Source organism: Dipodomys merriami, unplaced genomic scaffold, assembly GCF_024711535.1.
Source record: "Dipodomys merriami isolate MVZ:Mamm:240054 unplaced genomic scaffold, mDipMer1.0.p SCAF_82, whole genome shotgun sequence".
Classification (NCBI taxonomy): Eukaryota; Metazoa; Chordata; class Mammalia; order Rodentia; family Heteromyidae; genus Dipodomys; species Dipodomys merriami.
Window position 1 is genome coordinate 5,839,853 of NW_027206424.1, and position 27,958 is coordinate 5,867,810.

Consider the following 27,958-nt stretch of genomic DNA (forward strand, 5'->3'; position numbering starts at 1 on the left):
GCAAGACTCACCTCCAAAAAAATAAGCTGGGCTCTGGGAAGGTGGCTCATGGTAGAGCGCTCGCCTTGCATGCATGAAGCCCTGGGTTGGGTTCCTCAGTACCACATAAGCAGAAAAAGGCTGGAAGTGGAACTGTGACTCAAGTGGCAGAGTGCTAGCCTTGAACAAAAGAAGCTCAGGGACAGTGTCCAGACCTGAGTTCAAGCCCCAGGACTGGCAAAAAAAAAAAAAAAAAAAAAAGCAAAGCTGGGCAGCAGCAGTACCTCACATCTATGATCCCAGCTACAAAGGAGGTACAGACAGGATTAGGATCCCAGCCGGCCCAGACTAAAACAGATCCTATCTGAAAAATGAAGCAATAGAGAATAAGAGCATGGCTTAAGTAGTAGAGTACCTACCTACCAACATGAGACCCTGAGTCCACATCCAAGTATTGCAGAGTGGTGGGGGAGAAGAAGGAGAAGAGAGGAGGGGGGAGGGGAAGGGAGGGAAGCGAAGGGAGGGAAGGGACAGAGAAGGAAAAAGAGAAGGAGGAAAGAGAGAAGGAGGGAGGAAAGAAGGAGGGAGAGAGAGAAGGAGGGAGGGAGAGTAGGAGGGAGGGAGAGAAGGCGGGAGGGAGAGAAGGAAGAAGGAAAGGAAGAAGGATGGGAGAGAAGGCGGAAGGAGAGAAGAGGGAGGAGAAAAGGAGGGAGAGAAGGAGGGAGGAAAGGAAGGGGAGGGAGAGAAGGAGGGAGGGAGAGAAGGAAGGAGGAAAGGAAGAAGGGCGGGAGAGAAGGAGGAAGGAGAGAAGGAGGGAAGGAGAAAAGAAAGGGGGTAAGGAAGGAGGGAGGGAGAGAAGGAGGGAGGAGAGGAGGGAAGGAGAGAAGGAGGGAGGGAGAGGAGGGAAGAAAGGAAGGAGGGAGGGAGAGAAAGAAGAAGGAGAGAAGGAGGGAGAAGAGAAAGAGGGAGGGAGAGAAGGAGAGAGGAAAGGAAGGAGGGAGGAGAGAAGGAGGGAGGAGAGAAGGAGAGAAGGAGAGAGGAAAGGAAGGAGGGAGGAGAGAAGGAGGGAGGAGAGAAGGAGAGAGGAAAGGAAGGAGGGAGGAGAGAAGGAGGGAGGAGAGAAGGAGGGAGGAGAGAAGGGAGGAGAGAAGGAGGGAAGAGAGAAGGAGGGAGGAGAGAAGGAGGGAGGAGAGAAGGAGGGAGGAGAGAAGGAGGGAGGAGAGAAGGAGGGAGGAGAGAAGGAGAGAAGGAGAGAGGAAAGGAAGGAGGGAAGAGAGAAGGAGGGAAGAGAGAAGGAGGGAAGAGAGAAGGAGGGAGGAGAGAAGGAGGGAGGAGAGAAGGAGGGAGGAGAGAAGGAGGGAGGAGAGGAGGGAGGAGAGAAGGAGAGAAGGAGAGAGGAAAGGAAGGAGGGAAGAGAGAAGGAGGGAAGAGAGAAGGAGGGAAGAGAGAAGGAGGGAGGAGAGAAGGAGGGAGGAGAGAAGGAGGGAGGAGAGGAGGGAGGAGAGAAGGAGGGAGGAGAGAAGGAGGGAGGCTGGCAGGCCAGAGCACACCAAGTCCTTGCGTTGGACCAGGGGCCTGGTGGCGCACCGGACACATCTATAGAATTCTGATTTGGCCTGGGGGAGGCCTCCGGGGGGTGTGCTAACTGTGTGCATTAGACACAGGTGAGGGAGCAAGGTGAGGCTAGAGTCAGGTCAGCCCGCGGCGTGTCCGTGGCGTGGACACCCAGAGGCCACGCGGCTGGAGGCCTCCTGCGGGCCGGAGCATGCGCAGGGACGCGTCCGGCCTGGGGCTGCGCACCGTGGGCTGCCTTTCCTCCCTCCTGGCTCCTGGGCCCTGCTGGGTCCTGAGCTCCAAGCACCCCAAGGACGGGGAGCGGTGTCTGGCGTTTTGTTCAGTCGGCTTGGGTGCCCTGGCACCAGGGGCTGGCTCTGGACGGCACCGCACGGTGCTGCCCGGGCCGCTCTGACCCCTCACAGGGCTCCGGTGAGCCCGTGCACCCGCTGGGGCCGCTGGGCCGGCGCCCCTGCCCCGTGCGCCCAGGCGGGCTCGGGGCGCTCGGCGGCCCCGGCCCTGCGCCCCTGCCCCGTGCGCCCAGGCGGGCTCGGGGCGCTCGACGGCCCCGGCCCTGCGCCCCCCGCCCCCCCCCCCGCGCCCCGTGCGCCCAGGCGGGCTCGGGGCGCTCGGCGGCCCCGGCCCTGCGCCCCTGCCCCGTGCGCCCAGGCGGGCTCGGGGCGCTCGGCGGCCCCGGCCCTGCGCCCCCCCGCCCCCCCCCCGCGCCCCGTGCGCCCAGGCGGGCGCGGTCCCCTTGAGCCGCCAGGCGCCAAGTGGCTCCGCCCCACAGTCCCAGGCCCGGCCGCCGCCCCGAGCATCGCGGCGGCCGAGGGCCCCGCCACCCCGGAGGGCCCCGCCACCCCGGCCCCGCCCCGGGCGACACTGCGGCAGCGGCGGGCGCGTTGCCATGGCGGCGGGGCGCGCGTAGCCGCGGCGCCCGGTGCAGCCCCGCGAGCGCACGGGCGGCGGCCGGTGGGGGCCCGGGAGGGGGCCAGGGCCGAGGCCGGGCGCGCGGCGCGGGGACGCGGCGCGGGCGCGCGGCGCGGGGACGCGGCGCGGGCGCGCGGCGCGGGGACGCGGCGGGGACGCGGCCGGAGCCCGCCGGCTGCGCAGGCCGGGGCGGCGCGCAGGACGCGGCCATGGAGCCCGCCGCGGGCTTCTGCGAGGACGCCAAGGACCTGGACTTCTACGACTTCGAGCCGCTCCCCACCCTGCCCGAGGACGAGGTGAGCCCCGCGCCCGGGGACCCCGGGGGCCGCGGCCTGGCGGCGGCGGGAGCCCCAGACCCGGCCCCGCCCGCGCCCTGGCGGAGCCCGGCCGTCCCCGGGGACGGTCCCCTCCCCAGAGTCGGCCCGGCGTCTCCAGGGGTTCCGCCTTCCCTCTGTGCACCCCAAGGCAGCAGGTGTCCAGGGCCCTGGTGCCTGAGACCCCGGCCACCCTCAGCGCCAGCGGGTGCTGCCGCTCGGCCAGAGCCCCCAGACTCACTGCCCAGAGGCCCAGCCCGGCCCCCTCTGAGGGCCTCCCCCAGGGGGCTCCAAAGGGACCAGGACTCCACCGCCGCTGCGGGCCCAGGGCCAAGGCACGCGGGGGTGGCACTACCTCCACCCTCAGCTGGCCTGGATTTAGTGCAGTTGAAGGTGCAGAGAGGAGAGACCGGGAATAAATAACCCTTTGGATCGCCCGGCTTTGATGTTCAAGAAAGGATGGTCGCAGCACAGCCTCAGAAACTCCCAGAGGACAGGACGCGTTTTGTGGTGGCTGAGAAGCTTCAGCTCCCGGTTGCCAAAGGCAGCAGATCGGAGCCCCTTTGCACGCGGCACCTTTTTGTGTGCACTTCAGGGGCCTCCTCTGTGTGCCCCAGGCACCCGGGCACCACCAGAACCGAGCGGGCCACGGTGTGACCTGACTCACACCGGAGCGCCTCTGGCCGTCATCTCCCTGATACCTCGGCCGCAGGAATGTCCGTGTCCCGGGGGCAAGGCCAGGCCTCCGTCCTGCACTGGTGCCGAGTACCGCACAGCTCCGTGGAGGATTTTAAGTGGATGTGCGTGGGGCTCACAGGACTGCCTGCCAGCCTCCACGGTTGCTGCCGGTGCCAGCCGGGGGGGGGGGGGTGAGGCTGTGACGTGACCCGATGGGCCATGCCGGAAGACCCCCGTCCGCAGCCGGCAACGTGGAGATAGGCCACGTGGGACATAGGAAGTCACTCCAGGGAGGTCAAGAAATGGACTCCTAAAGCTGCGTGTTGTGGCACACGTCTACAATCCCAGCCCTCAGGAGGCAGAGGGAGGAGGATTGCAGGTCCAGGCCAACCTAGGGTGCATAGCAAGACCCTGACTTGAAAAAGGGAGATGGGGGGAGGGGGAAAGGAGAGAGGGAGAGACAGAGAGAGGACAACCTTCAGACTGGCTCCAACCCCAAAGTCCCACGAGTGTCGCCACCTCACCCTGCCCAAGGAAAACCCAAGATGGCTGGTGGGCACGTGAGGTTCGTTGACCACACTGAGGGCAATGGCTGCCCTGGCCGCCCGACGGGAGCTCGGAGGCCGGGGCGGGCGTGCTGGTGGGCACTCCCTGGCTACCGTGGCAGTGGGAACAGCCTGTTGGAACGCAGGTTGGCATTCATTAGAAACCAGAGACCGGCACCCACATCCTGGCAGTTCCACTCTGGGTGGCCTGGAGGCATGTGGTACTTGAGTGGGCTTGGCTGGAAGCCACCATGACTGGCAGGGGCGTGGACCGGGCTGGCCTGGCTGGGCCTGGAGTCTGTGCCAGTGTTGGGACGCCGGACACCTGCAGGCAAAGGACCCTGGGGACACAGTGGGGACACCGGCCCACATCAAGCGGGGTAGGCTTCCTAGAGGAAGTGCCCCTCCCGGATTTGTATGGAATTTTAGCTGCTATGGTCAGATGTGGGATCAGAGGCCTGACCATGGGCTAGTCAGGGCAGGACCACACCAGGCAGCTATGGTCAGGAGTCCAGCAGGCAAATAGTAGCCTGGTACCCTGGCCTTCAAGGATACAGACCCAGGCAACTGGAGATAAAGATGGCACCATTGGGTATCAACAAGGTGTTATCCCAGCCTCCACCAGGGGTGTGAGACATTTTTACCTTCTCCAAGCCCAGCAAGTGCCTGTGGAGCCCCCTGGGGAGAGGTTTGGGCCGAGTTTGGAGACTGAAGGTAGACAGGGCCCACAGGTGGGGCGTGAAAGGGGCCGCGGAGTCCTGTGGCCTGTGCCCAGTCAGATTCAGAGCAGGAGGCCATCAGAGGGCTTCAAGGAGGGCAGGGGCTGGGAGCCCTGGGCACGCCACAGCCCTGGGCTGGGACCGGTGAAGAACCCTCTCGCCAGCCAAACCTACGCCTAAACCCACAGATGGGGCTGCAGACGCTGGCCGGAGGTCCATCCATGCTGTCAGAAACCAGCTGGGCTGAGCATGGGGGGTCAAGATGCCTGGACCTGGGTCCCTCCTATGGCCCACACGCAGGCCCCGTGCATAGGAGCTGAGCCCCGCTGACTCCTCTGAAAGGTCTGCCTGGGTTGCTTAAGCCTCAGCGTGGCTTTAACCACAGTGCTCGCCAGGCCCGGTGTACTTTACTTGGAGCCGAACCCCCCTGGGGTATTGGCTCCTGTCCTCAGAGTTGTCCACTGGAATTTGGGGGGGCCATGGACTGAGGCTGAGCGGCTGGTGAGTGCTGCCTGCGTCCCTCCCGGTCTCTCATCCTTGTCCCTGGCCCCTGACCCAAGGCTCCTCCCGCTCTCCAGCCTCCCCTAGTCCAGCCAAAGGACAGAGCAGGGCAGAGAAGAGGGGGCAGAAGCAGCTGCAGGCCCCAGAGACAGCACCCAGGGAGGGAGCCCGGTGTGAGCGGGATCCACCCTGGAGACACAGGTGCGGGAGGGCTGAGAAGGACCTGTTACCAGAGGAGCAATGACTCGGGCCCTGGGTTCAGACATTCCCACTGCAAACAGACACGGGGGCTGCAGAGTCCAGCAGCCCCAGGGCTGGCCAGGGCCCCAGTTCTCAGGACACCTGGGCCTCCGTCTGAAGCCGTGCGAGGTTGCAGGACCACTGACCCTGCAGCTTGTGAAGCCACGCTGCCTTGTCTTGGCAGTACATCCTGTCACCAGCTGCAAGCAGGCAGCCTGCTGGCCAGAACCGGCAGGACTGGCTCAGACTCAGCCGTGGGCGCCCCTCCCCTGCGCTGAGCCAGCCCACGCATCTTTGGGGTTGTTTATGGCCTTGTTTAGTGAGCGCCGTGTGTACCTCACGCGTGGTGTGTACATGTGTGCTAAACTGAATTTGTGTGTAAGTGCATTCCTCTGCATGTGTGTCGTGTATGTGTGAATGGAGGCATGCCGGTGCGTGGGTGTTGTATTATCATTCTGTGGAAGCAGAGATGCAAATGTACGTGCCTATTTGTGTGTGTAGGAAAACGTGTGCATGTGTAGAAACATTTGTGTGTAAATGTATGTGTGTGAGCATGTGTACAGAGGGTGTGTATAGGCACATTATGTGTGTCTTGTGCTAGTATGTGTGTGGAAGAATTATGGACATGTGTGTGAACACGTGGGGGTATACAAGTGTATAAACGTGTGTGGTGTATGTATGTGGAGAGGTGTGTGTGCTTATGTACAATCATGTGTATAGGCTGTGCAGGTCTGAGTATGCAGAGACGTGTGAATGTGTGAGAGCATGTGTATGGGGGAATATGTGGACATACACGTGCATATGTATGTGCATATGTGTGTGATGTGTGAGCATGTATGTTTGTAGATGTGTCTGAGTGTATATGGAGGAATATGGGGGATGCATGGACATGCATTGTTTATGTATGTGTGTGACTATGGGTAAGCACGTGTGTCTGTGTGTGAAAGTGTGTGCTTGTGAGTGAGGACATGAAATGGAAACATTAGGAACATGGGTGGTACTGACCTATGTGAATGCACAGGACAGGCTTGTGAGGGTGTGAATGTGTGGACAGGGTTGTTAGGGTGTGAATTCGTGAAAACGGTTGTTAGGGTGTGAATGTGTGAACAAGGCTGTTAGTCAGGGTGTGAATGTGTGGACAGGGTTATTAGAGTGTGAATGGATCAGACAGGGCTGTCAGGGTGTGAATTCATGAATAAGGCTGTTAGGATGTAAATGCGTGGACAGGGTTGTTAGGGTGTAAATGTGTGGACAGGTTGTTAGGAGTCAGGGTGTGAATGTGTGAACAAGGCTGTTAGGGTGTGAATGGATGGGACAGGATTGTTAGGGTGTGATTGTGTGGACAAAGCTGTTAGTCAGGGTGTGAATGCGAGAACAAGGCTGTTAGTCAGAGTGTCAATGTGTGGACAGGGTTGTTAGGGTGTGAATTCGTGAACAAGGCTGTTAGGGTGTGAATGTGTGAACAAGGCTGTTAGGGTGTGAATGTGTGAACAGGGTTGTCAGTGTGTAAATGTGTGGGCAAAGTTGTCAGGGTGTGAATGCGTGAACAAGGCTGTTAGGGTGTGAATGCATGGACAGGGCTGTTAGGGTATGAATGAAGAAGGAAAGGGTTACTAGTAAGGGTGTGGATGTATGAACAAGGCTGTCAGGGTGTGAATGTGTGAACAAGGTCGTCAGGGTGTGAATGTGTGGACAGGGTTGTTAGGGTGTGAATGTGTGGACAGGGTTGTTAGGGTGTGAATGCTTGAACAAGGCTGTTAGGGCATGAATGGGTGGGACAGTGTTGTTAGCGTGTGAATGGATAGCTCAGGGTTGTTAGTAAGGATGTAGGCTTGAGCCTTGGTTTACACAAGCATGCATGTGTAAAAAGGTGTTAGCAATGTGTCTACTTATGTATGAGAATGTTTTCTTTCACTGCCTGGATGTGTATGTGTGTATATAAAAATGTGTCAGCACTTTGGGAGTGTGTGCATACGTATTAGACCTTTCATTGCTGTGACAAATACCTGAGAGCGATAGTTTGTAAAGGAAGAAGGAAGGCAGGGCCTGGTGGTGCATGACTGTCCCTCCAGATACTCAGGAGGCAGAGGAGGGAGGACCATGGTTCAAAGCCAGACCAACAAAGTGAGTGTAAGACCCTATCTGAGAAGCCAACTAAAGGCAAAGGGTCACAGGGCCTGACTCAAGTGGTAGAGCCCTTGAGTCCAGCCCCATTCTGGATGGGAAGGTTCATTGTGGTAGAGCCCTTGAGTCCAGCCCCATTCTGGATGGGAAGGTTCATTGTGGTAGAGTTCTTGAGTCCAGCCCCATTCTGGATGGGAAGGTTCATTGTGGTAGAGCACTTGAGTCCAGTCCTGTTCAGGGTGGGGAAGTTCATTGTGGTCCAGTTTCAGAGGTTTCAGTCCTGATTGTTCCTGGGCTTTTGGTACAGAAGAACTTCCTAGGGCAACGGAGCGGAGCTGCTCACCTAGGGAGCCTGAGAGCAGAAAGAGTAACTGGGACTAGGTACCCACACCCCCCAGTGGCCCGCCTCCTCCAGCCAGGCCACGCCCCCAGGGGCCCACCTCCTCCAGCCAGGCCACGCCCCCAGGGGCCCACCTCCTCCAGCCAGGCCACGCCCCCAGGGGCCCGCCTCCTCCAGCCAGGCCACGCCCCCAGGGGCCCGCCTCCTCCAGCCAGGCCACGCCCCCAGGGGCCCGCCTCCTCCAGCCAGGCCACGCCCCCAGGGGCCCGCCTCCTCCAGCCAGGCCACGCCCCCAGGGGCCCACCTCCTCCAGCCAGGCCACGCCCCCAGGGGCCCGCCTCCTCCAGCCAGGCCACGCCCCCAGGGGCCCGCCTCCTCCAGCCAGGCCACGCCCCCAGGGGCCCGCCTCCTCCAGCCAGGCCACGCCCCCAGGGGCCCACCTCCTCCAGCCAGGCCACGCCCCCAGGGGCCCGCCTCCTCCAGCCAGGCCACGCCCCCAGGGGCCCGCCTCCTCCAGCCAGGCCACGCCCCCAGGGGCCCACCTCCTCCAGCCAGGCCACGCCCCCAGGGGCCCGCCTCCTCCAGCCAGGCCACGCCCCCGTGACTTGCCTGTCCAGCTTAGCCAGCGCTGTAAACAGTGCTACCAGTCCAGACTCGGTGAAAGGAGGCTGCAGGGAGCATCTTGCAGTCAGATCATAGCAGCATGCCTGTGTGTTGGTGTTTAGAAGGTGAGCACGCGAGGGTGAACGTGCTTGTGTTGGTGCGTGTTCAGCGTGTGCCCGCATGTGTGGGTAGCCTGCGGTACGAGCACTGTGCTGCGGGACGTGTGTGCAGGTGGTAGTGTGCACACGTGTGTTCGTTTTCGCGGCTGAGCTCTTCGAGGCCCCGGAGCCCACTTAGATCTGTGAGGTGAGCCGGGGCGCTGCCTGTGACGTCCTCACCTCGGCCCAGCTGAGGGCCTCCTGTGCACAGACGCACTCTCGGCGGGCTTCACCCTGCCTCCACAGGCCTCGCACCCAGCTTGTGCGTTCACAGCCTCCACGGGGGAGTGGAGCCGCGAGCCTGGCCACGTCCGTGAGCAGGTGCCAGCTGGGCACAAGTGCAGGTCCCCATCCAGCCTCCCAGGCCTGGAAGGAGGAGCCCCACGGAGCCGTGGGAGCTGGCACAGTACTGGTGGACTTCCCATATGCTCCGTGGTTCTGACAGCCAGGCTGTCAGTCTTGGCCTCAAAAAGACCTAACTCACACCCCTCACCTGGCCCATAGAATGAGACGCTGCCTGGAGTGTCCGCTTCCAGAGAACCCATCTCAGCCTGGGCACTCGGCCCCGGCTGGGCCGTCGCTCTGGGCTCACACACAGACATGTGTTGGCAGGAGAATGTGTCCCTGGCTGACGTCCTGTCCCTGCGGGACCGAGGCCTCAGCGAGCAGGAGGCCTGGGCTGTGTGCCTGGAGTGCAGCCTGTCCATGCGGAGCGTGGTCCACGCTGCCCTCTTCCAGACCCTGTGCATCACTCCCGACACCCTGGCCTTCAACACTAGTGGGAATGTGTGCTTCATGGAGCAGCTTAGTGGTGAGCACCAGAGGGCAGTGGGGGTGGGGGGGAGAGGGGAGGGAGGCACCCAACGGGGGGGGGGGTGAGGCGATGGTGCCCGATCGGAGGCCAGTGCAGAGGGGAGACAGCGCAGGGGGGAGGACAGGACCCGTCAGGGCCATGGCGGGCACCAGGCAGCACCCAGGACGCAGGTCAGGGCCTGGGTTTCCTCTGGAGCCCGATGTGGTTCTTCGCCTGAGGCTCCGCTGAGCTCGGGCGTCCCCGAGGCCCTCACCAGGGTGCTCCTCTGGGCAGGTCCTCCTGGGCTGCAGGGGCCAGGCACAGGGGCTGCAAGGGAGTCTGGAGAGCGGTCGGTCACCACTCCCTTGCACGGCCCTTTCCAGGGAGAGCCTGATTTCCCAAACTGCAGCTTCCCTGTTCCTTTTCAGGGACGTGGACAAAACCCTTTCCCTCCTCCCGCATTTACCGTTAAGGGTCCAACTTCTCTGTGAGCTGCGATTGCCTCCAGGGCAATTGGACCGGTCCTGAGTGTGAGGCAGAGGCCCCAGGGGCCCGCGCCACTCCCCAGGTTCAAGGAGGCCCCGAAACGCAGAGCTCTGAGGTTGTCAGTCATCGCTCAGCAGATGCTTTGCTTTGTGGTTGAGACCTGAGCACCTTCTCTTTTCTTCCCCCGAGATGACCCTGAGGGAGCCTTTGTCCCCCCAGAGTTCGACCTGACCGGAAACACCTTTGAGGTAGGTGCTGCCAGGTAGACAGCTCGCCAAGCCCGCCCCCCGCCCTGTGCCTTGGGGTGGCCTCTCCCACCACAGCCTGGCAGCCTCTGGGCAGGCTGGGCCTTCTTCCACAGCTGCCTTTGTTCTGGGCGGCAGCTCAGGCATGGCCTGTTGAAGCCGTGACCTTGGGGGGAACGGTGGACTCGGGGTGGGCAGCACAGCAGACTTGGACTCGGAGCAGAGAGTGTGTATGTGATGGGTGCAAGGGACTGGAATCTAAGAGAATGAAAGGCTGTGAGGCCGGCTGAAAGGTACGGCCCAGAAAGAAGTCAATGATTGTGTATTATAATTACAAGCTAGAGATCAAAGCTAAATCTCCTGTTTATAATAGCAACAAGAACCCAGGACCCCAGGAGTGAATGCAGCAGGAAGGATTTCACACACAGAAAGCAAGCCAGAAGCAAATAAGTCCATGCAGGAGCGAGAGAGCATCCGCTGGCCATGCCCTTTGAACACGTACACGTGTCACACACACCTGAGAAAGAGCTACTCCTTTCCAAGTTCACATAAACAGACACCACAGTCACAAGACCCTCACAGGCATTTGGATTTTGTGAAGTGGAGAGACAGACAGGGTGGCCCACAGGGCGCACCTGCCCCTCCAGCCAGGCCAGGATGTAAGCGGAGGCCTTCCAGCTAATTCGTGTGCAGGGCCCACTCTGCTGTGTCCTTAGAGGCCTCCTCTCTCAGACAAACTCCAAAACCATTCCTCCTGCTCAAATGTCTGTGACAGGAGGGCAGCATGGGGAGGGCAGGTCTGTGCCTCTGAGGACCAGGGCTGAACGGGACAGACCCAGCACGGGAGGGGTGGCAGGATGCAGGGACAGGGACAGACCCAGCACGGGAGGGGTGGAGACCCAGCACGGGAGGGGTGACAGGCTGCAGGGGGCAGGGACAGACCCAGCACGGGAGGGGTGGCAGGCTGCAGGGGGAGAGGGACAGCCCAGCACGGGAGGGGTGGCAGGCTGCAGGGGGAGAGGGCCAGTCACCCTCGTGGTGGCCCCTCCGGGGCCACAGCCTGGCCCAGGGCAGAAGGCTGCCTGTGAACTGAGCTAGCACTCTGGTGCCACAGGCTCACATCTACTCCCTGGGGGCAACGCTGAGGGCCGCCTTGGAGTTCGTGTCTGAACCGCAGCTGGAACTCAGGCTGAGCCCAGACCTGGAGACGCTGCTGGGCCAGATGCAGGCGGAAGACCCCAGGGACCGGCCAGACCTCCAGGTAGGCTCGGCCGTCCGGCCCGCCCCCAGGTCCAAGGCCACGTGCCTGTGCAGACACAGATCACAGTGCTCCTTGCCAGGTTTTGGTGCCATTGTCAGTTTAAAGAAGAATGATACATTTTTGTAATGAACATTTTTTGCTTATAGTTATCATGAGCAAAGCAATCTATTTTCTGTCATCTCAGGGCACCTTGTTTTTTGTACCAAAAAATACCTGTGGTAACACGGGCAAGTCTGGAGACTACTGGATGTCTCGTGTGGGCTGGGTAGGGGTCTCAAGAGGCCAGGGGAGCCTCATGTGGGCTACGGGGTCTCAAGAGGCCAGGGGAGCCTCATGTGGGCTACGGGGTCTCAGGAGGCCAGGGGAGCCTCAAGTGGGCTGGGGGGGGAGGTCTCAGGAGGCCAGGGGAGCCTCCTGTGGGCTGGGGTCTCAGGAGACAGCCCCTCCCTGAGAGGTGCACTCAAACCTGCAGAGCATCATCGCTCTGTGTGAGGAGAAGGTGCGGCCTGCATCCTCCTGCCGCCTGTGCCGAAGCCTCTCAGCCACCGGGAGGCGGGTACTCTCCATCGAGTCCTTCGGAGCATTTCAAGGTAAGCATGCGGGGCCCACGTGCACCTCCATCATGTACATGCACATTGCATGTGTGTGCACAGAGGCGTGAAATACATACAGAATGCTCAGAGACATCCTGCACACACCCACGCTCAGAGCTTGCACCAAGCGTGCTCAAGGGTGCCTGCACACACCTGTGTTCACACGACACACCCATACGCACCCACCACACTTACAAGGGCACATCCACATATCCAGCAGGGTGTGCCCGTATGCAGCTGTCCTGGCGGTCTTCACGCTGTCACACACAGAGCAACTTCACAAACACTTGTTGCGTGATACGCTCCCACACAAATGCATGCTCATCTGTACAGCCACGTGCATGCAGGCCACGTGCACTCGTGTGTGCGTGCTGTGCACACACGTGAGCCTCTCCGTGGTGCAGAGGCCAGGCAGCGGGCAGACGCCAGGCAGTGGGCGGTGGGGGCCCAGCCCGAGCCCAGGAGCGGCGAGTTTCGCTGTGAACAGTTAGTTGTATTCTCCCACTCCCCGTGCTCACACACATGCAAAGCTGCTACTGCACAGCTGGGGTTCGTGGCTCACACAGGGTTCTGGCGCATCTCAGTCATCCTGAGAGCTTTGAGAAGTGAACCCCCAGAGCCCCCTGAAGGCCTGGGAGGGCCTCCCCCCCAGCATGGCTCCCACAACAACAGAGTGTCAAGTTCAGCAGCACAGCCGGGCGCCGGTGTCTCACACCTGTAATCCCAGCTGTTATCTGAGTTCAAAGCCAGACTGGGCAAGAAAGTCTCCAATAAACCACTCAGAAAACCGGAAGTGGCACTGTGGCTCAAGTGGTAGAGTGCTCGCCTTGAGCTGAAGAGCTGAGGGACAGCGCCCAGGCCCTGAGTTCAAGTCCCAGGACTGGCAGCCCCATGGCTGCAGCCAGATTGCGCTCTCCTTCGGGGGTTCACTTGTATAGCCCTTATAGAAAAATGGAGCTTGGGGACCCAGTCATGGGACAGCCACGCTCACCTCCTGGGAAGCTCTAGGCAGAGGGGGGTGAGACCCTGGTGCGCCGGGTCTAGGGCCCGGGCTGAATGGTGGAGTGGGAGTCTGAGAGCATGGGGCTGCAGCTCCTGCCTGCAAGACCGTGCTGGAGGTCTGCAGGGAGGGATGGGCTGAGGGCAGGGGTGTCGGGAGGGATGCCATTCCAGGCAAGTCCCTGGCGGGGCCCCCCTGTGGGAAGTAACCACATCCAGCTTTGTGCCCAGACATCAACGAGAATGCCTGGAAAGGGAGACCTGCTCCAAGAAGCACGGGCCCCAAGAGGCCCTCTGGAGACTTCAGCACCAACCCAGAGGCCCTGTCCACCCCAGAAAGCCTGCCACAGCCCTCTGCCTCTGGAGATAAAGAAGGGGAGGCGGGCCAGGGCTCCAGACCTTCACCCATGAAGACGCTGCTGTCAGTCCCCATGAAAAATGGCGAGGGCCTTGGCGGGGAAGAGCTGGCCAGCCTTGTCCTGGATGCCAGGTGTCCCCTTGGTGAGCTGGACAGAGACACCCTCAAGCGGAGCCCCCTGCGGAAAGTGCAGACCTTCCCCAGGCTGCTGACGGATGGCCCCGAGGCCAGCACCCTCTGCCTGTCACTAGCCAGCTCCAAGAAGCAGCTGACCATAGCCGAAGTCTTTCCCCCGGACCCTAGGAAGGGCTTTCTGGAGGGGAAAAATGGCCTCTCTAGCTTCAAGACACAGCCCAAAAGCAGGCTGTGGCTTGAGCAGGAACCCAAACTCCAGCTGGAATGGGCGTCCAGACCTGGCTGCCACATAGACAAAGAGTCTGGGGCCTCCAGAGAACTAGAGGTTTCATCCCCTGGCCAGAGGCCTGTGGAGATTGACAAAGCCCTGCTCTGCCCTGTGGACCATGGAGATGCAGGCCCCGACACACCAGCCTCTGGGGGTGAAGAAGGAACTCCAGAAGAGACCAGCCCAACAAGTGCAGCAGCCCCTGAGCAGGTGGGTGGCGGGGCTTTCCTGAGGCTGGGAGGCAGGGCAGGGCCGCCTGGTGACGCTGGGCTCCCTGTGTGTGCAGTGTGTGCAGCGTTGCAGGGGCGCGGGCTCAGCGTGCAGTGTGTGCAGCGTGCAGCATGTGCAGGGGCGAGTGCGCAGCGTGCAGCATGAGCAGAGGCGTGTGCTCAGTGTGCAGCATGTGCAGGGGTGCATGCTCAGTGTGCAGCATGCGCAGGGGCGAGTGCTCAGCGTGCAGCGTGAGCAGAGTTGTGTGCTCAGCATGCAGCATGCGCAGGGGCACGGGCTCAGCGTGCAGCATGTGCAGCGTGTGCAGGGCCAAGTGGTCAGCATGCGCAGGGTCGTGTGCTCAGTGTGCATGTGCAGCATGTAGCTTGTGCAGGGGCACATGCTCAGCATGCAGCGTGTGCAGCATGCAGCGTGTGCAGGGGCGTGTGCTCAGTGTGCAGCGTGCGCAGGGGCGAGTGCTCAGTGTGCAGCGTGTGCAGGGGCGTGTGCTCAGTGTGCAGCGTGTGCAGGGGCCATGCTCAGTGTGCAGCGTGCGCAGGGGCGTGTGCTCAGTGTGCAGCGTGTGCAGGGGCGTGTGCTCAGTGTGCAGTGTGCGCAGGGGCAAGTGCTCAGTGTGCAGCGTGTGCAGGGGCCATGCTCAGTGTGCAGCGTGCGCAGGGGTGCGTGCTCAGCGTGCAGCGTGTGCAGCTTGTGCAGGGGAATGTGCTCAGTATGCAGCGTGTACAGTGTGTGCAGGGGCATGTGCCCAGCATGCAGCGTGTGCAGCGTGTGCAGGGTCATGTGCTCAGCGTGCAGTGTGTGCAGGGTCACGTGCTCAGTGTGCAGCGTGCACAGGGGCTCGTGCTCAGCGTGCAGCATGTACAGCGTGTGCAGGGGCGCGTGCTCAGTGTGCAGCGTGTGCAGCATGTGCAGGGGCGTGTGTGTGCAGCGTGTGCAGCGTGTGCAGGGGCGCATGCTCAGTGTGCAGCATTGCAGGGGCTCGTGCTCAGCATGCAGCGTGTGCAGGGGCGCGTGCTCAGCGTGCAGCGTGTGCAGTGTGTGCAGCGTGTGCAGGGGTGAGTGCTCAGCATGCAGCATGTGCAGCGTGTACAGGGGCGCATGCTCAGTGTGCAGCATTGCAGGGGCTCGTGCTCAGCATGCAGCGTGTCCAGGGGCGCGTGCTCAGCGTGCAGCATGTGCAGCGTGTGCAGGGGCGCATGCTCAGTGTGCAGCGTGTGCAGCATGTGCAGGGGCGTGTGTGTGTGCAGCGTGTGCAGCGTGTGCAGGGGTGAGTGCTCAGCATGCAGCTTGTGCAGCGTGTGCAGGGGTGCATGCTCAGTGTGCAGCATTGCAGGGGCTCGTGCTCAGCATGTAGCGTGTCCAGGGGCGCGTGCTCAGCGTGCAGCGTGTGCAGCGTGTGCAGCATGTGCAGGGCATGTGCTCAGCATGCAGTGTGTGCAGCATGTGCAGTGTGTGCAGCGTGTGCAGGGCACGTGCTCAGCGTGCAGCGTGTGCAGGGCGCGTGCTCAGCGTTGACTCTCACTTGATAATTATGGGGGGCGACAGTAATTCATTGTCCTTATAGAGGTGATACACGGAGGAGGGGTTGCAGGTTCTTCCTTTCGTACTGTCTTCTCCTCCCTCATTCTCCCCCCTCCCTCCCGCCCATCTCCACCCACAAGTTGTATATGTAGGTCACCTTCATCAATGTCCAGTGAGCTCCACTGCTGCAAGCTTTCACCCTTTTCCTCAAATTCTGTCCCCTCCCCTGAAGATGTACACTTGAATGCACCAGACACACGGTAAAGAAGACAGAAATTAGAAACTAAAAAACTAAACGAAAAAGAAAGGGAAAAAGAAAAAAACAAGAAGGCTTGTTTCCATATCTTGGAGTTTGTATGTATATTATATTTTGTAACTGTGAGGAGAAACTTAGGCTTGGTGCCTTTGTGTGTCTCTCCTGAGAGCATCCTCTGTTGGTCTCACTATGTGTGAGCATCTAGAATCCTGAATAATTTGTCATATCCCAGTGCATTTTAGATATAACTTCCACATACCAGAAAGAACGTGTGCTGTTTGTGTCTCTCTGAGCTTGGCTTACCTCAGTTAACATGATTTGTTCTAGTTCTATCCATTTTCCTGCAAATGGCATTATGTTATCCTATCTAATGGCTGTGTAAAATTCTGAGTATAGGTACTACATTTTTGGATCCACTCATCTATTGTGGGGCATCTGGGGTGTTTCTGTATCCTGGCTATTGTGAATAGTGCAGCAGTGAACATGGAGGTGTAGTTGTCCTTATTAGATCCTGACTACTGATGGTCAAGGTAGATGCCCAGGAGTGCTATGGCTGGGTTGTAGGGAAGGTCTGTGTTTAGTTTTTGAGGAACCTCCAGCCCCTTGTCCAAAGTGGTTGTGCTAGGTTACATTACCAACAGTGCCGTAGGGTTCCTTTTCCCCCACATCCCCACCGGCCTTTGTTGTTTGAATTCACAATGCTGACTGATCCAGCTGGGGTGAGATGGAATCTCAGAGTTGTTTTGGATTGCATTTCCTTTATGGCCAGGGACGATGAGCATTTCTTCTTTCTTTGCTATTCTCACCTCTTCTTCTGAGAAGTCTCTCCTTAGCTCCCCAGCCCATTTAGTGATTGGTTTATTAGCTTTGGGAGGGGTTAGTCTCTTGAGCTCCTTGTATATTTGGATATTAGGCCTTTGGTGTACTTCGGGTAAAGATCTTTTTTCCCAGTTGTTTGGCTGGCTGACTTTCTAGTTTGCTAACTATATCCTTAGCTGTGCAGAAACTCTTTATTTTGATGTAGTCCCACTTGTCAAGTCTCTCTCCTGTCTGTTGTACCCCTGGGACTCTATTCAGGAAGTTTCTGCCAATACATGTTGGTCCTAATGTTCTCCTCCTCTCTCATGCAGAAGTTTCAAAGTTTTGGATCTGAGGTTGCGGTCTTAGATTCACTTTGAGTTGATGTTAGGGATCCACTTTGAGTTTTCTGCATGTGGCTGCCCAGTTTTCCCAACACTAATTGTGAAGAGGCTATGTTTTTTCCACTGTAGGTCTTTGGCTTTTCTACCAAATGTCAGATAACTGTAAGTGTATTATTTTATGTCTGGGTCTTCTCATCTTCTTCATCAAGCTTCAGATCTGTTGTTGTTGTTGTTGTTGTTGTTATGGCTCTGCAGTAGAGTTTGAAGTCTGGCATTGTGATACCACCCACATTGCTTTTTTTACCTAGAATTGATTTGACTATTCTAAGTCTTTTGTTGTTCCATATGAACTTTTGTATTGTTTTTTCTCTCTCAGTAAAGAATGCCATTGGGATTTTGATGGGGATGCATTGAATTTGTATGTCATTTTTGGCAGTATGGCCATTTTCACAATATTGATTCTACCTATCCATAAACATGGAAGATCTTTTCATTTCCTGGTGTCCTCTTTGATTTCTTTCTTCAGATTTTTACAGTTTTTTCTATAAAGATCTTTTATGTCTTTGGTTAGGTTAATTACTGGGTATTTTTTGAGGCTATTACAAATGGAGTTATTTTCATGATTTCCCTTTCTGCTTGAAGATTGTTATCACACAGAAAAGCTACTGATTTTCCTGGACTAATTTTGTATCCTGCTACTTTGCCAAAGTGGCTAATCAGCTTTAGGAGCTTGAGGGTGCAGTTTTTAGGGTCTTTTTGGTATAAGGTCATGAAATAGAGATAGTTGGATTTCTTCTTTCCCTATGTGAATCCCTTTCATTTCTTTTTCTTGCCTTTACTGCTCTGGCTAAGAATTCCAGAACTATATTGAAGAGGAGTGTAGAGAATGGACATCCTTTTCTTGTTCCTGATTTTAGGGGAAATGGTTTTTTAACCCATTCAGTATGATGTTGGCTGTTGGTCTGTCATATATAGCCTTTATTGAGTTAGGGAATGTTTCCTCTATTCCTAGCTTCTCCAAGGCTTTTAACATGAATAGATGTTGTATTTTGTTGGAGTTTTTCCTGCATATATTAAGATGATCATGTGGCTCTTGTCTTTGGCTTGTTGACCTGGTAAATTACATGTATTGATTTGCATATGTTAAACCAGCCTTGAATCTGTGGGATGAAGCCTATTTGGTCCTAATGTGTAATTTTTTATTTGTTCCTGGATTCTGTTAACTAATACCTTGTTTTGTGTTGTTTTGTTTTTTGTCAGTGGTGGGGCCTGATCTCTGGGCCTGGGTGCTGTCCCTGAGCTCTTCAGCTCAAGGCTAGAACTCTACAACTTGAGCCACAGTGCCACTTCTGGCTTTTTCTGTGTATGTGTTGCTGAGGAATCGAACCCAGGGCCTCATGCATGCAAGGCAAGCGCTCTACCACTGAGCCACCTTCCCAGCCCCCTCCGTTGACTACTTTATTGAGGAGCTTTGCGTCTGTATTCATCAGACAGATTGGTCTGTAGTTCTCTTGATTTGTTGGATCCTTACCTGGTTTGGGTATGAATGTGTACTGGCTTCATAGATTCGAGTTTGGGATTGCACCCTTTGCTTCTATCTCACAGAAAAGTTTGAGGATTATTGGTATTAGTTCATCTTTATACATCTTATAAAGGGACTGGGAATGTGGCTCAGTGGCAGAGTGCTTGCCTAGCACACATGAAGCCCTGGGTTCAATTCCTAGGTACCACATAAACAGAAAAAGCTGGAAGTGGTGCTGTGGCTCAAGTGGTAGAGTGCTAGCCTTGAGCAAAAGAAGCTCAGGGACAGCGCCCAGGTCCAGAGTTCAAACCCCAGGTCTGGCAAAAAAAAAAAAAAAAGTCATATAAAATTCAGCAGTGAATCCATCTGCGTCTGGCTTTTCCTTGTTGGAAGATTTCTGATTACTTCCTCGATCTCGTTGCTTGTTATTGGCTGGTTTACTGACTTACGTCTTCTTGGTTCAGTCTAGGCAGTTTGTGTGTTTCTAGAAATTCGTCCCTTTCTGCTAAGTTTTCCTTCTTCTGTGAGTATAGGCTTTGAAAGTACTCTTTTAAAACTGTGTAGATTTCTTGGTGTTTGTTGGAACGGTGCCTGCGGCATCTCTGATTTCATTGACTTGAAACTCATCTCTTCTTCTGCCAGTCTCACTAGTGTTTGTCAACACGTTTCCCTGTTTTTTAAAGAAGCTATGAATACAGCTTGAGGGAGCTGACTGCCACCCAGGAGTGGCCCCCAGGCCGCAGCCCCTGTGTGTCTCTGTGGAGCTGGGAGTCCAGCTCTGGACACAGGCACAGGAGTGGCCCCCAGGCCGCAGCCCCTGTGTGTCTCTGTGGAGCTGGGAGTCCAGCTCTGGGCGCAAGTACAACCATGGTTTTCGTGGCAGCCGCCTCTCTTTCCCTGCAGTACAGTGCTCTCTGTCCTTACCCCTGCTTGTTCTGACTTCAGGGTTTTCTGGTCCCTCGTACTGGAGTGCTGGGGGAGGGGTCCTTTCTTTCCTCTGGCAGGTGGAGGTGTTCTCAGTGAGTTTTCTCTTCCTCCCGCAGAGCCTGTCCCTGAAGGGCCTCCTCTCTAAGCTGGGCCGGCCCCTCCGGGAGTGTGAGCTGTGGGCCTTGTGCCTGTCCTGCCTGCGCACTCTACAGAGACATGGAGGACACCCAGGTGATGCCAGGCTGGGGCCGGCTCAGAGCACAGGGCCACGGGGCGGAGGGGAGGCTGGGGCCGGCTTGGGCAGGCCACGGGGCGGAGGGGAGGCTGGGGCCAGCTCAGAGCACAGGGCCACGGGGCGGAGGGGAGGCTGGGGCCGGCTCAGAGCACAGGGCCACGGGGCGGAGGGAAGGCTGGGGCTGGCTTGGGCAGGCCACGGGGCGGAGGGGAGGCTGGGGCCGGCTTGGGCAGGCCACGGGGCGGAGGGGAGGCTGGGGCCGGCTCAGAGCACAGGGCCACAGGGCGGAGGGGAGGCTGGGGCCGGCTCAGAGCACAGGGCCACGGGGCGGAGGGGAGGCTGGGGCCGGCTCAGAGCACAGGGCCACGGGGCGGAGGGAAGGCTGGGGCTGGCTTGGGCAGGCCACGGGGCGGAGGGGAGGCTGGGGCCGGCTTGGGCAGGCCACGGGGCAGAGGGGAGGCTGGGGCCGGCTCAGAGCACAGGGCCACGGGGCAGAGGGGAGGCTGGGGCCGGCTTGGGCAGGCCACAGGGCAGAGGGGAGGCTGGGGCCGGCTTGGGCAGGCCACGGGGCGGAGGGGAGGCTGGGGCCGGCTTGGGCAGGCCACGGGGCGGAGGGGAGGCTGGGGCCGGCTCAGAGCACAGGGCCACGGGGCGGAGGGGAGGAAGGCTCCTCCAATGGTTGGGGAGGAGAGAGGGCCCAGCCCCTGCACCCTGGGGTAGTTCTTTGCTCTCAGCACTGATGGGGAAAGGAAGGTTCCGCTGCGCAAGCGCCAGAGACCTCTATAGAAGAAGGGGGTGCTCCGGGCTACTCTGTCCCCAGGAGGCAACCAGGCTCGGGAGGTGGGGGGGGGGAGACTCGGACCGTGCCTGGTTTGTGGCCCCAACAAGCTCCACCTGTGGGCGGCAGGACGGGGTGGTAGTCTTCTGAGTGTGGCATGAGCGGGCGTCTGGGAGCTGGGCGAGCGGAGCGATGCTGGCCCCACACACAGGGCAGCTCAAAGGCCCACGGTGCCGAGGCCGGGAGGGAGACCTGTGGGGAGGGGGCGGTACTCAGCCTGCCCAGCCCACCCAGCCAGACCAGGGCAGCGTGGCCAAGGGCACGGGGCTGCGCCAGGCCCCTTGCTGGGATTCCATCCCAGCTCCCCCCGGGGGCTGAGGGTGGTGGGACCCCATGTCCTGCCCAGCCTGGCCCCATGCTGGCCTGTCCACTCCCATGGCTCCCATCCCAGGCCATCCATCCCAGGCCATCCACCCCTGGCCTGTCCATCCCTGGCCCTGTCCACTCCTGGCTCTGTCCACCCTGGCCTGTCCATCCTGGCCCATCCACCCCTGTCCACTCCTGGCTCTGTCCACCCCTGGCCCATCCACCCTGGCCCGTCCACCCCTGTCCACCCCTGGCCCAGCCCTGGGCCGGCCCTGGCCCCACGCTGTCCCCATCCACTCCCCGTGGCCCCATGCCAGCCCAGGCACCCTGGCTCAGCTGTGGCAAAGCCAGGTGACCCCTGTCTTGCAGCCTGCCTGTGCCTGGACAATGTGCTGGTGGCCGCAGACGGGGCAGTGCTCTTCGGGCCTCCACCTGCCCACAGTACGTGCGTGTGGCCATGGTGGGGGAGGGGCGGGCGGGGGGGGATGGGCGGGGGTAGGGGTGGGGGGCGGCACCTCCTGCCCACAGTACGTGCGTGTGGCCATGGTGGGGGAGGGGTGGGAGGAGGGGCAGGGGGAAGGGCGGGAGGAAGGGCGGGGGGCGGCACCTCCTGCCCACAGTACCTGCATGTCGCCATGGTGGGGGGAGGGGCGGGGAGGGTGGGGAAGGGTGGGGGAGGAGCGGGGGGGCGGCACCTCCTGCCTGTCCAGCAGCGTGGTCACCCAGCCATGTCTCCTCCCAGGCGCCCAGGACTCCTTCTTCCTGGCTCCGGAGGTGGCTGAGGGAAACCCAGTGACAGAGAAGGTAACCTCGCCACCCCTCCCGTCCCCCCTCCCCTCCCCCTTGGCCCTCTCCTGTCCCCCCTTCAGCCCCACTCCCGTCCCCCCTCGTGCCCTCGTCCCCCCCCCAGGACTGGGCAGGCTCAGCCCCGCCTCCTCCGGCCCCTGGATGCACCCTTGCTGAGGCCTGGCGGATTTATAAACTTTAAGCACTGACCGCCAGAGGAAGTGGCGTGGGGAGAGGAGGGGGAGCCCTCGGGAGGCAGGATCAGAGGGGAAGGGAGGGCAGGGCAGGGCAGGGCAGGGCAGGGGAAGGTGGGCAGGGCAGGGCAGGGCAGGGGAAGGAGGGCAGGGGAGGGCAGGGCAGGGGAAGGTGGCAGGGGAAGGAGGGCAAGGGAGGGCAGGGGAAGGAGGGCAGGGGAGGGCAGGGGAGGGCAGGGCAGGGGAAGGAGGGCAGGGGAGGGCAGGGCAGGTCAGGGGAAGGAGGGCAGGGGAGGGGAGGACAGGGCAGGGGAAGGAGGTCAGGGGAGGGCAGGGCAGGGCAGGGGAAGGAGGGCAGGGGAAGGAGGGCAGGGGAGGGCAGGGCAGGGCAGGGCAGGGGAGGGCAGGGCAGGGCAGGGGAAGGAGGGCAGGGCAGGGCAGGGCAGGGCAGGGGAAGGAGGGCAGGGGAAGGAGAGCAGGGGAGGGGAGGACAGGGCAGGGGAAGGAGGGCAGGGGAGGGGAGGACAGGGCAGGGGAAGGAGGACAGGGCAGGGGAAGGAGGGCAGGGGAAGGTGGCAGGGGAAGGAGGGCAGGGGAGGGCAGGGGAGGGCAGGGCAGGGCAGGGCAGGGGAAGGAGGGCAGGGCAGGGCAGGGCAGGGGAAGGAGGGCAGGGGAGGGCAGGGCAGGGCAGGGGAAGGAGGGCAGGGGAAGGAGGGCAGGGGAAGGAGGGCAGGGCAGGGCAGGGGAAGGAGGGCAGGGGAGGGGAGGACAGGGCAGGGGAAGGAGGGCAGGGCAGGGCAGGGCAGGGGAAGGAGGGCAGGGCAGGGCAGGGGAAGGAGGGCAGGGGAGGGCAGGGCAGGGCAGGGGAAGGAGGGCAGGGCAGGGCAGGGGAAGGAGGGCAGGGGAGGGCAGGGCAGGGCAGGGGAAGGAGGGCAGGGCAGGGCAGGGGAAGGAGGGCAGGGCAGGGCAGGGCAGGGCAGGGGAAGGAGGGCAGGGGAGGGCAGGGGAAGGAGGGCAGGGGAGGGCAGGGCAGGGCAGGGCAGAGGAGGGCAGGGCAGGGGATCTATGCTAGAGAAGGCAATAGCTGAACACTGCATCCCACACAAAGAAATTGCTGAGACTGTCATCCTAGCTATTCAGAAGGCTGAGATCTGAGAATCAGGGTTTGAAGCCAGCCCAAGCAAGAAAGATTGTGAGACTCTTATATCCAACCAACCGCCAAAAAGCCACAAGTGAAGCTGTGGCTCAAGTGGTAGAGTGACAGCCTTAAGTGAAAAAGCTAAAGACATCACCAAGGCCCTGAGTTCAAACCCCAGTACTAGTGCATGCACACCCGTGTGTGTGCACACACACATACACATGCAAAAGCAGGGAGGAAATAATAAAAGGAGTCTCTATCAGAAAGGAAAGACAAGCTAAGCAAAAATCTGTGACCTTCCTTCTCTTGAATGCTCGGATCATGTCTTAGGGGCATAACAGGTTGGTTTTGTTACAAACACACACAATCATGCGGTGTAGTAAGGGGAAGACAGTCACAGGACATGGGTCCTAGGAAAACTGGGGAGACTGACAGCTGCCGGCTGTGCCCGTTGGAGAGCCAGGACCCGGCGTCTGGGGCACCCGCTCCACCCACTGCACAGCCTGCGGCAGGCGAACGCAGAGGACTGCAGAGAAACCCAAGCGGACTTTGATGGAAGGGTTCAGAAGACACAGCATCAGCACCTGGAATGGCAGGGGCTGGGCGAGCAGATCTTGCAGGCCTGGATGGCAAGGTGACACCACCAGCAGCCCCAGTTCCCTGGACAGCTCTTCAGAAAGCACACTGCCATCACCCATCAGCTCCTGAGGAAAATGCACTTGTCAGTAAAGATTTTTCTAGACTATCTCTGTGGGGCCAGATGGTTTCACTAGAAAACTGTACCACATGTTTAAAGAACAGTTAATGCCAATTCTACACTGTCTGTTCCAGGAAACCAAAAATGAAAAGCACTTTCCAGTATGTTTTATGAAGCTAGTACTACCCTGATCCCAAATTAGATAGAGGATACCAAAAAAAGTCTCATGAATGACAAGACAAAGGCCTTAAATACATGCAGATGGAATTCTGCAGTAGATAGATAGATAGATAGATAGATAGATAGATAGATAGATAGATAGATAGATAGATAGATAGATAGATAGATATGTATAGTGTGTGTGTACACACACGTCATAACAGTGTATGATTTACCCCAAGGGTGTGGATCTGATTCAACATTTGAAAACCATGATAGTCTAACACATAAACTGGTTGAAAGAAGAAAAATCCAACCATCTTCTTAATTAATGAAGAAAGGCATTGAAAAAAATTGACATCTGGGCTGGGAATGTGGCTTAGTGGTAGAGTGCTAGCCTTAAGCAAAAGAAGCTCAGGGACAGTGCCCAGGCCCTGAGTTCAAGCCCCAGGACTGACAAAAAAATTGACACCTATTCATGTTTTTAAAAAAACAATAGAAGAACTTTTCTCAACTTGATAACAAGCACACAGTAAGAAGCCTACAACTTGTGTAGAAATGCCTCCCCCCAGACCCATCAAGGCCCAGGCCCTCCCATCCCCACCCTCACTCAGAACTCCTGGGGGTCTAGCCACGGCACAGCATAAAGATGGGGACAGAAGACACGGCTATAGGTCACATCGATGGCCTGCTGTCTCTGAAGAAAACCCAAGGAAGCTCCCAGAAGTTACAACGGACTTTAACAAGGCCACAGGAGGCCAGAGAAACATTCCATATGCTAATAAAAAGCATGTGGGCACAACTTAAAATGTTGAGACATTTATAGCCAAAGAATGAATATATATATATGCATATATACATATATATATACATATAGCCCATATACATGTGGGCTATAGCCCAGTGGTAGAACATCTGCCTAGCATGTGTGAGGCCCTGGACTCCATCTCCAGCACACAAAAATCCTTCAATATATTGCTAGAGCAGCATTATGGGACAATGCTGATGAGCGAAGTTCTTCAGGCAAAGGGTGAGAGAAACGTTTCCTGGACCTCAGAAGCTCAATAACTTTCCACAGAGGAAAAGCTGGGAGACTGGAGCTGATCAAACTTTATTTGGTTTATTGCAAGATGTCATCTGTTTAGTGCTGGGAAAGGGGGAACAGGTCTATTTCAATTATGTGGCAGCCTTGAGCATCCGAGAAATGAAAAGCTAAGTGAGTACTTGGAAGGGACCCTGTTCTGATCGGCTTGGGCCACCCACAGATGCTTTTTCCCAACGGCTCATTCTCTGCATCCTCAAGAATGGAAGTCAGACTGCTGTATATCACCTCTAAAACAATAATAACGTAAATTAGGGGGCAGGAGAGAATTGGAAAAAAATTAAGATCCTTCAAACAAAACAAAAACAAAAAGAGAATGGAAATCAGCATGTGTGGGGCATTTGTGCAGTAGAAATCAGCAAATGACTATCTATTTTGTTGATCATCCAAGCTTAACAAAGTCAGGAAGAAAAATTGAGGAAGACAACTTAAGCATGTTGACTGTAGCTGCTGCACTGTGAACAGCCCAGGAGCCAGCACTCACGCGGTCAGCAATGGCGTCACTTGAGGTGACACTCCAGTGCAGCTCGATCTTACTGAGTAAACAAAATGTCACCCGCATCCACGTCACCCTGCAGATTGCTGCAGGTGGAACACAGCTGTTCAGAACCTAGCAGAGCCACTGGAGCAAATCTCAGCCTGTGGTACTCAGAAAAGAGCACCTTAACCATGGACTAGCTGCAGGCCCACCTCCAGTGGACACCAGGCCCTGCTCTGTGCACACACTGCACCTGTCCTGAGAGCCTGTGGCTAGCTGCAGGGCAGCAAACCACTGCTTGGGAGGAGGTTCAGCCCAGCAGTGCTGGGTTGGGCGGTGTGTGAGCCACCGCTGCCTGTGAGAAAAGAGGTGGGACTTCCAGGTGGGCTTTGGAGTGTCCAGTCCCTGAACGGAACCGAGTGAGGGCTCTTGTTAAGTATGCGAATCCCAAGGACCGCGTGGGTTGCTAGCTGGGGTGGTGTCCGGGCAGGAGGCACAGGTGCGAGCAGGTCTGCTGGGTCGGCCTGGCTCCACCAGTCCCTCAGCGGCTCCCTCCTCCTCTCCTGTGCCTACCCAGGCCTCCGTGTACTGCGTGGCTGCTGTCCTGTGGACGGCGGCCAAGTTCAGCGTCCCCCGCAACCACAAACTGGCCCTGACACGCAGGCTCAAGAGCCTCCTGCTGGACATGGCCAGGCGCTGCGCCCAAGAGCGGCCGTCTGCGGCCGAAGCCATCGAGGTAACGGAGTCAGATGGCCTTGGGGGTGTGGCGGGTAGCCTGGGGTCACCCTCTCGGCCGGCAGGGTGGGGCTACACAGGCCGCAGCTTGGGGCTGGAGCTGGCCCGTGTGTTTCTGCCGCGGCTCTCCTCCTGGCCCCACACCCGGCAGCCACACTGCCCAGGAGCAGGCCGGGACAGGGAGGCAGCTGCCACCCTTCTCTTAGGGTCCTGTTCACAATTGGGATGGACAGGAAGTTCAGAGCCCTAGAGAGGAGTCTGATAGAGCTGCTGAGGGCTGAGGCCCCCCCATCACCAGCGCCCCCTGGAGCACTGTGGGAGGAGGGCCCTGGAGCACTGTGGGAGGAGGAATGGTCACCAGCGCCCCCTGGAGCACTGTGGGAGGAGGGCCCTGGAGCACTGTGGGAGGAGGAATGGTCACCAGCGCCCCCTGGAGCACTGTGGGAGGAGGAATGGTCACCAGCGCCCCCTGGAGCACTGTGGGAGGAGGAATGGTCACCAGCGCCCCCTGGAGCACTGTGGGAGGAGGGGCCGTCACCAGCGCCCCCTGGAGCACTGTGGGAGGAGGAATGGTCACCAGTGCCCCCTGGAGCACTGTGGGAGGAGGGCCCTGGAGCACTGTGGGAGGAGGGGCCGTCACCAGCGCCCCCTGGAGCACTGTGGGAGGAGGGCCCTGGAGCACTGTGGGAGGAGGGCCCTGGAGCACTGTGGGAGGAGGGGCCGTCACCAGTGCCCCCTGGAGCACTGTGGGAGGAGGGCCCTGGAGCACTGTGGGAGGAGGAACCATCACCAGCGCCCCCTGGAGCACTGTGGGAGCAGGGGCTGGTGTCACGGAGTGGACAAGAAGAAGCTCGAGTCCTCCCGCCCAAACGTCTCCTGCCTTCAGGTCTGCGGGAACTACCTCCTCCAGCGGGGCATGGACAGCAAGAAGATTCTGGCACACCTGCGGGCTTCCACCTGCAAGGTAAGAGGCTGTGCCCCGAAACTCAGGAGCCTGCGTTACGTGCCTGCCCAGGAAGTGCCGGCCCTGCATGGCACGGATGAGTGGAGGATCTGGGGAAGAGCTGGTGAGAGCCGCCCTCCTGAGACCCTCAGGGCAGCCGCTGACCATGCCGGGCAGGGGCCTACAGCAGAGGCCGCACGCGGTCCATGCCGGGCAGGGGCCTACAGCAGAGGCCGCACGCGGTCCATGCCGGGCAGGGGCCTACAGCAGAGGCCGCACGCGGTCCATGCCGGGCAGGGGCCTACAGCAGAGGCCGCACGCGGTCCATGCCGGGCAGGGGCCTACAGCAGAGGCCGCACGCGGTCCATGCCGGGCAGGGGCCTACAGCAGAGGCCGCACGCGGTCCATGCCGGGCAGGGGCCTACAGCAGAGGCCGCACGCGGTCCATGCCGGGCAGGGGCCTACAGCAGAGGCCGCACGCGGTCCATGCCGGGCAGGGGCCTACAGCAGAGGCCGCACGCGGTCCATGCCGGGCAGGGGCCTACAGCAGAGGCCGCACGCGGTCCATGCCGGGCAGGGGCCTACAGCAGAGGCCGCACGCGGTCCATGCCGGGCAGGGGCCTACAGCAGAGGCCGCACGCGGTCCATGCCGGGCAGGGGCCTACAGCAGAGGCCGCACGCGGTCCATGCCGGGCAGGGGCCTACAGCAGAGGCCGCACGCGGTCCATGCCGGGCAGGGGCCTACAGCAGAGGCCGCACGCGGTCCATGCCGGGCAGGGGCCTACAGCAGAGGCCGCACGCGGTCCATGCCGGGCAGGGGCCTACAGCAGAGGCCGCACGCGGTCCGTCTCTTGTGCCTCCTGAAAGTGACCCTCAGTGGTCTTTACCGGTCCCCGTCGTCCTCTGGGTGTCCTGGGCATATCCC

General features: G+C 59.3%; 1 protein-coding gene across 2 annotated transcripts in view; it reads left to right on the forward strand.

The window, feature by feature from the left end:
- The first annotated feature begins 2,657 nt into the window (after positions 1–2,657).
- Positions 2,658–27,958, forward strand: part of Kndc1 (kinase non-catalytic C-lobe domain containing 1) — a 54,350-nt gene continuing 29,049 nt past the window's right edge. Inside the window, exons 1-11 of one of the 2 annotated variants that reach the window (XM_070011352.1) lie at positions 2,658–2,759; positions 9,298–9,496; positions 10,154–10,212; positions 11,324–11,470; positions 11,943–12,060; positions 13,294–14,033; positions 19,539–19,653; positions 21,171–21,242; positions 21,544–21,605; positions 25,933–26,091; positions 26,977–27,054. In XM_070011352.1, the coding sequence (XP_069867453.1) occupies positions 2,673–2,759; positions 9,298–9,496; positions 10,154–10,212; positions 11,324–11,470; positions 11,943–12,060; positions 13,294–14,033; positions 19,539–19,653; positions 21,171–21,242; positions 21,544–21,605; positions 25,933–26,091; positions 26,977–27,054 (1,836 nt within the window). In that variant the 5' untranslated portion in view covers positions 2,658–2,672. The remainder of the gene's footprint in view (positions 2,760–9,297; positions 9,497–10,153; positions 10,213–11,323; positions 11,471–11,942; positions 12,061–13,293; positions 14,034–19,538; positions 19,654–21,170; positions 21,243–21,543; positions 21,606–25,932; positions 26,092–26,976; positions 27,055–27,958) is intronic. The other variant, XM_070011353.1, reaches the window with a different exon arrangement.